The sequence below is a fragment of the Lates calcarifer genome, linkage group LG19 (assembly GCF_001640805.2).
Source record: "Lates calcarifer isolate ASB-BC8 linkage group LG19, TLL_Latcal_v3, whole genome shotgun sequence".
Lineage (NCBI taxonomy): Eukaryota > Metazoa > Chordata > Actinopteri > Centropomidae > Lates > Lates calcarifer.
Window position 1 is genome coordinate 11,338,101 of NC_066851.1, and position 13,079 is coordinate 11,351,179.

Consider the following 13,079-nt stretch of genomic DNA (forward strand, 5'->3'; position numbering starts at 1 on the left):
GTTCCATGTGGGAAGGAGAGATCGTGCCCTCAGCATCAATCTGTCTCCCAACTCTGCTTGCCTGCCCACAGTCGAGCATTCCCCATTCAACTGTATAACGACTCTGATAGTTGCCCACACGGCTCCATGATCAGTACATTAGTGTTTAGTTATCATGGCCGACTCTGCAAATTCTCTAACTTCTAGCCTGTTGAATGGATATTATACATCACGCCTGTGGGGGCTGAGGGATGCCATCTAAACCTCTTTAGTGCTCCTTAGTGAAAGTCATGCAAATGGACTCTATTATCTCTGTCATTACAACCGCAGTCACTTCTGCATTGAGGTCTGAGACACAGTGTGAGGAGTGTGGCAGAATAAGAAAGAGTGAATTGCAATAGCTGGTGGCAGGGAATATGCATTGAGGAATTTTATGACCTATTGTGCGCAGATTCCAGAATAGAGCCCGTGGCCTCTGCTCCCGTGAGCTGCCTTTATGTCAAACAATTCGGAGAAACAAAGATGGCTTCTGGTGGGGCTTCACAGGCATCACTGCACCTCAGTGCTCAGCCACGCTATGGCCTTCTATTCAACATGAATAACTAATAGCTGCCTAATCAGTGCTAGTAGGTTGATTTCCCCGAACGCCAGTGCTTTATTTTTTTTTCCAGAAACAAGCACATACAGCACCCCCATGCTTGGGGAAGCGATGGGGAGGGCCCAGCTTTTTAACGGTTGGAGTTCAGATTACCACTGAGGATAAGGCCATTGTCAGGGCAGGTGGTTTAGTGTTTACCTCATCACCCACAGCCTCAGTAACTGAACCATTTCACTGTTATCACGCTGTCCTCTTTTTCAAATCTTTATCGAATGATAGCTTAGCTTTGAGTAATGAGACTGATGAAACATACTGTGACAGTTTATTTTCTGCAAATGTTCATTGACCTTTGGCTTCACTGTAGATTGGTGTAATAAATGCATAATCAGCTGCATGAAGACACAGGGGAAACATAATAATACTTTAGCACATGTTCCACATGATGTTTGCACCACAACGTGCCTCTTAGCGGAGAGTTAGAAAAGATTAAAAGGTTTTTATGTTGGATGTTATGCCCTCGACGACCTCCACTTGTCCAATTACACATGAAACAAGCCAGCAGCTTGCATGGGACACGTGGAAAAAACCTCTGTTGTCAAACTAGAAGTAGCAAGGAGGATTTATCTCCTCTGTGTTTCTGTCGCCTCTTTTTGCATGCACTTCGCCTTGAATGGAGCGGATTATGGTCTGTAATCGGTTCGCGACCCAGCACGTGAGAGCCAGCTGCGGCACGCTAAAAATCCCATTATCCCCATACGCTCTATGTGGCCCAGGCGAGTGTTGCAGCGTGTGTGTGTGTATTTCTGTGGTTGACTTTATGAGTATGTGATACAGGATAAACTGCTTAGCTTGAATAATGCGGTTGTAGTCACTAACGTCTTAACGGCTGTTCCCAGGGACACATTTCCCCCATGTGCTTGGATCAGTATTTTTCTATATACGTCCATGATGTGCTTATTGATTCGCCTGATCCAAATGATCATTTTTCGCTTCATCCACTACTCCTACGTCTGCAATCATGGCCATCTTGCTGACATTACAGCTCATTTCACCTGACTTGGACCCCCTCTAGTTTTTGTTGGGTTGCCTATTGACTTGAATATAGATGAAAGATTAAGAAACACGTGTCAGAACTCCCCTCCCCCTTGTGTTCTGTCTCTCTGGACAGCCCACTGATTAATCACCCCCAAATGTTCTCAGCAGCCTGCGGGCCTGTTTGTTGTGATAGCCTCTGTGTGGAGAAGTGCAAATAAATAATCGCTAGGTGTCTTACCCTGGCAGCAAGTGATTAATGAAGCAGAGAAGTGGAGCAGAAGTATGCTGGCTTTCTTCCCCTCTGTCTGTCTCTCCCACACTCATCACATTCTGAAGTTATTCTCTATTCTGAAAGGGTGCTATGTGTTAATCTAAGAGGACATTACAGTTGATCAGGGAGGCATCGTGTGTTAGTAACAGTCCTCATTTGTCTCTTGTATATCCAAGAACCTGCCTCTGCTGTGTGCTGAGCCCATTTCTTAGACAGGAAACGTCAGTCAGTCGGTGACGACTTGATGTCAGTGCCAAGACTTCTTCCCTGCATGCCCTGAGCAGAACAGCCTTCCTGAGGTTTTTTTTTTTTTTTTTAAGGGAAGATGTGGGTGGGATGGTGGGTGAATCAGAGTTCAACATGTGTATTGAGAGTGTGAAGTTATTCCAGATTCTCAGCAGCCTCAGAGCACAGTGTAGCAGAAATACCTGGAGCAGTGTCTGAGGAGCAGAGTGAAAATACACCGGAAGAGATGAAAGCAGCTGTTAATCTTTGTCAGCAGTGCCAGGGGTGGGGAAGGCTGCAGTCTGCAGAGCAGGGGGAGAAAAAACATGTCTTCATTATCATCTGTCACCCATCAGCTGAAAAGTGAATTTTCTTCCAAGACTTTTATTTTTGCTGCCTGAATCATTTTTTGACGTAATAGCTAAGCATTTTCCTCCTGCTCGTATGCAAAGCTGCAGTTTTCAGGAAGTGTCTTGTAAACAAGTTAGGGTCAATTGCTAGAGATTTTCCTTTGAGGACCTTTTGACTCTCATTGCAGGTATTTTCAATTCTTTCCTCCAGGGGCCTTAAATTGGCCCCTTTATCTCATTGACTGACAAATGGGTCCTGCAGAGCTAAAGGCCTGTGCTTTGTTCACCTCCACATGGCCTAATGTTTGAGCTAGTTAAGGCCATATTAGCAAGATGTGATCCTGAATGCTAGGAAGGACAATAAAGTGAACTGTAAATAGAATTATAGCCCCTGACTTTTATCCTAAATGCCCCTCCTTTGCCTGTCTTAAGCCCTCTTTAAGCCCCTAACTTGGCAAGAGAGTTTTGTGGTCTTTCACTGTGGGTATGGGGGAATTGGTGGGGATGTGACTGTGACGATGGATGTTGGGTGTCTGGAGATGGAATGCTTTATGGGTAGGGCATTAAACACAAAAACAGAGGAAGGCAGTTTTACCGCAAGAAGGGTTTGTCACACGCTGTGGATCATTACGGTGCCAAAAATATTCCCTCCTCCATCATTAAGGGGTTAACCTTGGCATAGACACAGAGCACCTTCTTTGCAAAGTCCTCTGGGAAGCGAGGGTCTGTTGGCATGAGTCTGTTCTTCTTGATCTGATGTCCAAAGGCACAGGAGATAAACCTGCTTAGCGCAGTTGCCTTGATAGGCAGAGTAAAAGGAACAAAGAAGTTGCTTTTACCTCTGTGTTGATACAAGCCAGTGCTTAAATCTACTGTTGCTTACCCTGATGTGCTGTAGCACCGAACCAGGCTTTCTTGAATATTGATGAGTTTTTTCACTTTGTGGCGCCAACTGTTCCATTTATTCTTGGCCGACTGGGGATTCCCATCTTTGGGAATAAAGCAATTCCAAGCTGGCTGTGGCATAGCCCCAGCGATCATTTTTTCCTGTTTCTTTCTCAGGCAGAAAATGATTTACCTCCTCATGGACATCGCCTTGCTGGCGCAGAGCCAGGCCCACTGATCGAACAGAGGACTTGGCTGTACACCCTGCTGCTCCCTCACTCACTGCCTCTTTCTTTCTCTTTCACCTGCATCTTCCTCATACTGACTTCTGTTTTTAGATTCTTTCTCCTATTCCATCTCAGTGGTCTCTAATTTATTATGTTTTCAGCTCCATCCTTACCTCTGGACTGCTTTTTCCCCTGTTCCCAGTTTACACTCTTTCTCCCCCTGTGTTTGAAATGATCCCCCGTTATTCAAGCTATTCTCCAGAGGATGCCCTAATCCCTCGTTTTCCACCTCAGTCCACATGCTGTTTCAAAAGAGTTCTGAGGAGATGGTGACAGAACAGGTTTACAAACCCCGAGTAGAATTTAGGATTAATTTACTGAAAGCTGCATGTTTCTCTCTTGCTCTGAACGAAGAGCTCTTTGAATCCACATTACGACACGACTATGGCAAGAAAGTTGCATGAAGCGACATCAGTTTTTGAATCTTTTCTTTTCTGTGATTACACATTGTATTCACAGATGTTACATGAATGCATTTGGCCTTAGCTAATTGGCCGGGGATTGGTGCAGTGAAGATGTGTGTGCAGCCTTGGGCTGTCAGCAGTCAGTGCACAAATGATGCCCCATTTGGTATTCTGTGTCCAAGGCCAGACACCGCAGGAACAAAAGGCTTGTTGAACACCTTGTTGGAACAAAGAGCTATTTTGAAAAAGCCTTGGTTGAATGTGTTTGGAACGTGCTAGGCAGGATATTGCTCAGCTAACTGGACATCGCATTCATTGCTGTCTGGTTTAGCTTGGGATCCGTTTATCTATTTCTGAGGATTTATAGAAAGTCTATAAATCCTAGCCTGAGGGTGTTTGGCCACTTCCTGTAAACTGCTGCTGTGTAAACTGACACAGGAGAGAGGAGTTCTGCCTTCAGACTACCATTAAAAACAGCCAAGCAGGAGGAAGCAAGCTGGCAGCCAGCTGAAAGCTTCAGAGCTTTGGATTGATAAGATTCAACTGACAGCCAGATAAGCCTGTTAGTTCTCTCTTCCATTTTAATATATCTTGTGCTGCAGAGGGAGAGAGGAAACACATTTTTCAAAATGACTGGAAATATCTGGCTTTTGGTTGATGCTAATCTGAATGATAAGATAACCAGACTGCGTGGAGGGGAATGTCTGTTTCTCTGTCTCCAGGTGGGAACCTTTTTTGGCAGCTTCTGTGAAGTAAAATTGCACTTTTTTTTCCTACAATTAACATTTGTTAAACCACATTCCAAGATTAATCACTGTATTCAGGATGTTGTGGCCTCAGGCATTAGTTGTTTTGAGTGACTTAGGCTAAGGGAGAGGAAGTGAGAAAAACTAAATTAATGTTTATACCAGTGGTCCCTTGATTGCAGGGAGACTTTTGAGAGGAGACAGACTCATTACCAGACTAAACCTCAGCGCCACACAGGAGGCTTGGATCAGCTTTGTCATGCCTGTTCCTCCATTATTGTCCCCATGTGCCTAATGGTGCGTCTCAGGTAACCTGAATCCATTTATTTCTTTAGTTATTTTAAGAGCCCATCCTATGTGACCCCCTCAGCTTTTAGTGTTTGGGTAATGCATATATTTATACATGAAAGGCCATACATCTGGGGGAAATGCTGACAGCCACAGAAAACAGTATTCCTTGACCCATTGAGGTACAGCTACAGTGGTTGAAAAAGCATTTTATGGCGTGGAGGCAGTGGGCTCGTATTTAATGATCAGCATCCTGACCTCGCTAGTAAATCTCATCTGGGTGGGCCTTCTCACTGCCAGGGCTGGTTGGCAGAGTATGACATCATCTCCTCTTGTCTGTGCACCATATGAATGTGTGCGTTCGCAGGGGCTGATGTCATGGGCGCTTAATCACCGTTGAAGCTTAGCAGCGGCTGGGTCGGGCTGTGAGTGACCTGGGCCGGCCGCCATGGAGGCCAGCGCCGAAATGAAGATTTGTTTTATAATCCAACCCAAATTTGGCAAAGAGCAAACCATGCTTTGCCTAGTCTGGACATCAGTCTGGTGCTCCTGCTTTAACTGATCTATGTCTGTATTTTTCCTATAGTAAAGCACCGTTAGTAGATTTATGTTATTCCCCCACACCTTTGGGGCAGAGCTCTGTTTGATCGTGTCAAGGGCAGCCCATCAATAAGACAGTGTGTTCTGGTTTTAGCTCTGGGGAGGTTTCCCATTGATTATCTTTTCACTCAAAAACATAGCACCTCACCTGATAGACCAACTCACATCCAGCCCAATCAATTCCGACCATCTGCTGATATGGCATTCTGGGTTTGTTAGTGTCTCCAGCACACAGCAACATGGCTTTGTGCACATACATCCCCTTAAAAAAAAATCTCACAAATACCTTTACTTCTGAGTCCAGGATAAATTCTGAATGTCTCCAGCAGCGAGTGAGCCTGACTCATTGTACTGCAGTCATTATCGGTGTCGAGGCTGGCTGGAGCACAGTATTCCTGTCTCCATTCATGAAGAGCTATGCCAGGCCCACTAATCAGCAGCAGTGTGAGGCAGACTCACTGAGGGGGGGATAAAGCAAGTCTGATATCAGACCCAGAGATCTGATCCCTGCATGAATGGGCAGAGCAGCCTTATCTTGTCTGCAGAGGGAAAAAAGGAAAATCAGAGAAAGAAAATGTCAAGGATAGTAAATGTGGCCAACATGGTAATTAGCGACAGAAAGGGGCTACCTAAAGATCTGTATAGCTGGCTTGAAGAACAGAGACAAATTTGCACAAACAAGCTAATGGCTACACCAGCTAATGATTCTCTGGGGCACAGGAATTTCTCTTGGTAATTTGACAAAGCTTGAAAAGAGGGATGGAGCGATTATTGACAGCAGGCCAAAGTGAAGCTTTGAAAGCAGCAGGCAAACACAGCTTCCACACGCTCTGTGTTCTCCAGTCATTGACCTCCTCTCCTCCTCCCTCACCATCACTCCCTCCATAGGTGAGAACAAAATCTAGATGTCCTTTCTCGAACAAAGGCGCCAGGAGACCTTTTATTCCAAACGATCCTTGATTTTACATCTGTCTTGCTCTGGCTCATTTATATATATTACGGTCATTATCTGTCTCTAAGGTCTGTTCATAAGGAGACAGTGATGGAGCTGAAAGGCTATCAGGACAGTTCCAACTGTGGCTGTTCCCTATTATTACGTCATTTTGATATATAACACTTGAAACCACATCGAGGCTAGCAGCAATAGGCACAAGACTAATGGCTGGTTGCACTGTCAGGGTGACCAATGTCCACATTAGTATTGTCTTCTACTCACTGACTGTTGCCAGTCATGATTCAAAGGGAATTCAGTTTGAGTGAAACACGTGGTTCTCTTCAGGAGACGCTTCTTGCTCTTTAAAATAAGCCCACCTCAGGCGAATTAATTCAGACACACAGCAGAAAAGCAGAGGTAAGCGCGCTGTGGCAAGGAGGAAGTTAAAGGTTATGTGATATATCAAACTGCTTCATTACTATACTCTGCTCCTCCAAATAGATAGGCAGTGGTGGCTTTTATTTGTCTGTTTTTTTTGCCTCCAAATTTAATCCAGCAGAGTTCATAGAAGGGGCACTGTGTCAGAAGGGGAGAGGCAGAGAGAGCTTGGTGTGTGTTTGTGCTGAATGCACTTTCATCTGGCAAGTCTCACACCCACTCTGTCTGCCGATATGTAGTAGTAGGCGCTCTGCAGCCAAAGCAGCAGCCCTTTCAAACAAGACTGGCTAGTCGGGGGCTGTGAGAGGGCTTACTGGTAAATTGGCAGCCCAGGGAATACAGGGGTACTCTCGCACTGGCGCTCGCCCACTCACATGCTTTCATTCCCCTTTTTACCCTTGACCATTGACTGACTGCACTCTTTCTCACTGGCCAGCATAAATCTGCCTTTCTCAGATGTCATCTGTTCATTGTCTGTCTTCTCTCTCTCTCTCTTTCTCCTCTTGCTTACACTCTTTTTTTTTTTAAACCTCTCGTAGCTTTTCAATTGAGTCAGACCATTGCTCATTCAGGCAATTCATCTCTCTGCTCTTAAGTATATCCTTCCTTATCTGTGTGTCACTCCTTGATGATTAATAACACTCTCATTCATTTGGCTAATTACATCCTTCAACAAAGCCAAAAAAAAAAAAAACATTACAAATGTGCACAAGTGTACACTCGCTACCCACACAAGCACACATACACACTCATGCTCACGCATGCATGCACTGTAGGCATACTAACCAAATCTGTTTGAAGTGTGGGACCCTAAAAGAAGAGAGGGCTCCTGTATGCATTAAGTATTCATGTGACGTGTGGTGGGGTGCATACGTCTGTGTGTGTGTGTGTGTGTGTGTGTGTGTGTGTGTGTGTGTATGCTGGGGTTTGTATGAGACAGTAAGAGTGTGTGTGTGTGTGGGTAGAGAGAGAAAGAGAGTACTTGCAAATTGCGCCGCGAGCAGCCAGCAATCGAGCGCTGACACCTCGTCTGGCAGTCGGAGGAAAAAGGGGCTGGGCTGAGGAAAGAAAGAGAGAGAGGGAGAGGAGGGAGTGCATGTCTGTGTGTGCGTGTGAGGGAGAGAGAGAGAGAGAGGCAGGGAGAGAGAGAGAGAGAGAGAAACACGGCAGGACAGCTGCCAGCATTTCTCCGATAGCGGGAGAAGGACAGAGAGGCGGAACAGGAGCAGGAATTCTCCTCATTCTCAGCCACCCAAGGAAATCTTCCAGCCTAGCCAGGCGTGCTGATTCTCCCCCCCCTCCTGCTGCCTGCGAGGAGCAGAGACTCTGGGAAGGACCTGGGCATCAGGACCTGCAGCCACTCACCGCAGACACACCACAGTGGATTAACTGAATGAGAGAAAACCATGCAGCCTGTGGGATGAATGCAGAATTGGTTGTGAAAGAAGGTTTGGAAAACTGAGTTGGAGAGGGAGCTGTTGCCGGGTTTTTGCATCTCTGAACTGACGCCTGAACTTTTGTTGGTGGAGAAGCATGGAAAGAGTTAGAGGTGCTTTAGTGGCGTATGAACAGAGGAGGTGCTCTTTCTCATCCTGACCTCCTCTTCGCCTCCTCCTAAGAAGCTCTCTGGACTAACTGCACCCTCCTCTGCCCACCCACTCACCCCCTCACTGTGAACCTACTGCTTTTTCCTGCGGGGTACTCATCCTGTCTTGCCCACCCTCCACCCTGCCCCACCTGGCGCTTGTTCCATTTGGTTACTATGGCGCCCACGCCTCCTCCTCCCCGTCCTCCCTCCGCCCCTCCAGCTCCTTACAAACCTCTGTGAAATCAAGTGGAACCTCGATGATTGCGATCAGAGCAAAGAGGACCCCTGTGCCCCAACTAGTGAGCGGCCCCGCCTCGCTGCGTTCTCGGCGACTGTGCCGGCATATCAAATCGTGCAAGTAATGGAGAACAGTGACAACACAGACATGGACCGCAAAGTTGAACTCTATCAGTTGTCTCTTTTTTGACTATGACCATAAACTAGATAATGGATTGGAAAGAGCTGTAAGTACACTGTTGCAGCGTTTTCTTACTGGTGCATGTTAAACAGTTCATATATCCACTCCACAGAGCAGACACAGTGTGTGAATGTTTTTGCTCAAACTTAACTGACTGATATCAGAGCCTCTGCTTCACTAGATGCACAGTTCCTCCTTATGAGCATTTAGACCAAGTTGTGTAGGTAAACAGCTTCATTAGCCTGGATATGAGGAGTGAACAGGTGGACGAGCTGTTGTTGAAGAAATCTGAGCCTCTCCTTGCCGCCTATTTTCCATTGACTGATCATATAGTTGAGAAAAGCAGAGACAGGAGGAGAAGAGGAGGGAGGGTGAAGCAGGGAGAGCAGGTGACAAGCAATTAATTTCCCTGTGTACATGTGGCCGTGGTGGGAAAAAAAAAGCAATATCATCCTTTTTTCTCGCCTTCTATTGAAGCACACATGTGCACTGGTCGTCATTGTACAGAATGAATTAAATCTCAAGGTTACCAGCTCAGCTTTGGGTTGTGAGCACTCCCTGGTCAAGACAATTATAAATCAGTACCTGTGCCCTTACCTGCCTTTTTTTCCTATGTGGTGTCTTATGATGACTCTTGATGCTTGATTTATCTCTTTGGTGAGAGAGGAAGAGACAGAATGAGGTGGAAGAGAGGGAGTGAGAGACAGGCTGCATTTATCTTGAAATGGATGTGCTGCGGATACCTCTCATAAATGCGCATACACGCACGCACACATGTAGTCGCACGCAGCCACGTGTACTCTGGTGTAGTTTCCCCTTTCTTTCCCTCCATCTCACATTCGTCTATTCCATCTCATTTTTTTTTTCCTCCCCAGTCAGCACGATCCGTCTCGCATGCTATCACACATAGGCAGCTCCCTGGGGAGAACCTTCTCCTGTCGCCTTCTTGGATGCAATAATTATTCCATCAGCCGGCAGTGTGTTCCCTGATTGTGCTCTTGGGCTGTCGCCGCAGGGGGCGTACAGTGGAGAGGGGACTGCTTAGGAGAGGAAGGGGGAGTTGGGGGTGGGGGTGAAGGGGGGGGGGTTGTCACTCCAGGATGCAGGGACAGGGGAGGGGGGTAGTGTTTTTTGGCAGTAGCCCACCCAGTCCTGTCCAGAGGAGCCCAGTTGAAGGACTAATGAGCTCAGTCTGGCCTCTTAGGAAACTACCTCTCACCAGGACACACATGGATCTGTTCTTTTTTGCTTTTGCTCTCTCTCCCTCTTTCTCTTTCTCACATGCTCTGCTTTTTTTACATCTCCTAAAAACCCCTTGCTCTGCAGATTTCTCATCTTTTAATCTCTCACTCCAATTTTCTTTCATTGTCTATGCCACTCTTTCCCTCATGTTGACAACCACCTCTTTGTCTCGCCTGCATTTTTCTGAAATCCCGGTGCTTGAGTGAAAACCATTTGAGTGCTTTTGAATTTCCTCTGGGTATTACTTTCCTCCCCTGACCTTGAATTTCCAGCTGAGGTGCGGTGTTAGCTGATCCAGGGCGATGCCATACCTGGAACCACTCTACGTCTGGCTGGATTCCCTGCAGGCCAGGCAGAGATATTGGTACTGCCCTTTTAGTCGCAGGAGTTTAGACAGAAAGAGAGTGCCTGTGCCTGACTTAGTGGCCCCCGTGGTCAATCTAGTATGTCTCCTTTGCGCTGTCTCTGGGAGACATGAGGCCAAGATGACAGTGGATTTTAATTAGAGGACTGTCAAAAAGCTGGATTTAGTTACAACATAGGGTTCTGTTAGGTGCCAACACAGCAGAACTGCTCAGACAGCTATCTGAGCAGTATTAAGATACCACTAAAGTAGAGGAGAGAGCTGGGTTTACCTACCTGCCTCTCATCTGCTGGTACTGGCCAGCTCGGCTAACAGAAATGATCAAAACTCCCAGCATATGGTACATGCCCCAGCTTTGACTCAAATGATGGGTGAACAAATTCTGTCATAACTGCTTCGCTTTAGTGGCAGAGATGGACATGAATACATCCCATAGGGCTGTGTTTCAGCGGTCCTCGCTTGTCATGTCCATGACAGTTTTTTGTGTTTGATCAAGATAAATTCATGCCTTCCTGTTAATGACAGCATAAATGTGGTCCCTAGTAATTTTTTTTATCTTATGGGTTTGCAGTTTCTGCATAAAAAAATCATGTGAGAGAACTCTGCTGGTTCTAGACGAAGTGGAAGGCTGAAGCATTATCTTTCTTGGTAGGGGAGCATGAGTTGGGAGTTGGGAGAAAATCATTTTTAGAGTGGAGAAAGGGTGGGATTGGTGCTATAGTGTAGCTCTCCTGCTGGCTTTGTTTACCATGGCAGACTAAAAGGAGCATGGTGACCTTTATGTTACAGTTTCAGTGAGTGATTTCTAAAAGGCTTTGCAGCACACCTCTAAAAAATGTCACGGTAGACATTTAAAATCAATAAGCTTTTGGTTGGACGCCTCACTGGAGGAAAACATCACCTTAGCAAAAAGTGATTTGCTTATATATGAACTCTCTGGCATGGTGATTTTCTAAGTTTAGCTTCATCCTCCGGGTGTTTTTTTTCCATCTTTCAGGGCAGCTCAGAAGCTGAACCTGTCCTCCAAGCGGAAGAAGCACCAGCCTTCACTGCTCCACCCACAGGAGCCCTCCATCTACCCCACCAACTTCAGCGGCATCCTGCAGGTCTCGCCGCCCCCGGCTCCGCCATGCCTGCTCCGAGCCGTGTCCAAAGTGAAAGAAAACCCAGGGATGGGAAAGGTGAGTGCAGACACATAGCAGCATATACACAAAAGATTCAAAGCATACATGCTTACATGTTCATGTAAGCCTCCATAACCCCCCACACACATCCATACACAGCCTCACACACACACACACACACACAATATACAGACAGACCTTTATTTAAAGAGTAGAATGCAGAGTGGCGACACACTGGTCCAGGGGCAGCGTGCCGTCTGGTCCAGTCTATGCAGATGCAGTCAGATAAGCCTGCTGGAATGTCATGAATTCACTCAGTTTGTGAGACCAGCATTCCTCTCTCTGAACACAGAAAGACAGTTAAAAACTGTAATTCACAAATCTGTGGTCAAGTTAACAGCAGGATTTCTAATTCCATTTTAGGTACCGCGTGCGATGATGAAAGTCAGGCTGGCAGCAATAGGACGGTCATTAAGCAAAGCTGTATAAACACGTCGCTCTTCCTCTGTGGTTTATTGGGTATTGTTTGTCAGAGCTGGCGTCCTGTATTTATAAAGCAGAAGAAGTCCCCTAACAAGATTAGATCCCACCTGGATAGGAAGTGCTCGCTTCTGTTGCCAGGTATCCAGACGGTTGAGATTTTGCCACATATTGTAAATCTCCCATTGACACACGGACTTCATAAAAAACCTGTGTTATTAACAAGCCTCCTCAAGCCCACACCTGAGGTATGTTGTACATCTGTGAAGCTACGTTGGCTGGCTTTAAAGGGGAAATCAAGATTTATGATATTGTTCCAAGCCTATCGGGCCAGATTTTTAGGTTTTCTTATCAAACAGCAAACATTAGTCTGCTTTATCCCCGTCTCTCACTTGTGGAATCACATTGTCAATAACAGCTCCAGTAGCCTGCATGGTTTTGACTTTGCCTGTGTCTGTTTCATATTAATTCACCTTATTCAATTCAACAAGACTTGGGTGAATGTCTTGTTTCCATCAACCCGTATGTGGGTCACTTCCACCTCTCCACTTTTGACCTAGACCTGGATCTTTCAGGCACAGACAGTTGAGTGGATGGAGGAATGCCAAGCCACACTAATGGATTTTGTGGGGGATCAAGGGACATAGAAACAGGGGCCATTAGCACGGAGCCTGAGGTGTGAAAATACTGTGGCCAATCCTCTGTGGCCTCCAGTATCTGATCTCCGCCAACATAAATAAAACTGAGACATTAGCTCGCCTGGTAGCCTCTGTCTGGTAGATGGAGACTCAGCAGTCAAACATGGAAGCCCAGTTTAAATGTC

General features: G+C 46.2%; 1 protein-coding gene across 1 annotated transcript in view; it reads left to right on the forward strand.

The window, feature by feature from the left end:
- Window positions 1-13,079, forward strand: part of kif26ab (kinesin family member 26Ab) — a 65,927-nt gene that overhangs the window by 37,997 nt on the left and 14,851 nt on the right. Inside the window, 1 exon segment of the mRNA XM_018690230.2 lies at window positions 11,650-11,833. Coding sequence (XP_018545746.1) covers window positions 11,650-11,833 — 184 coding nt within the window.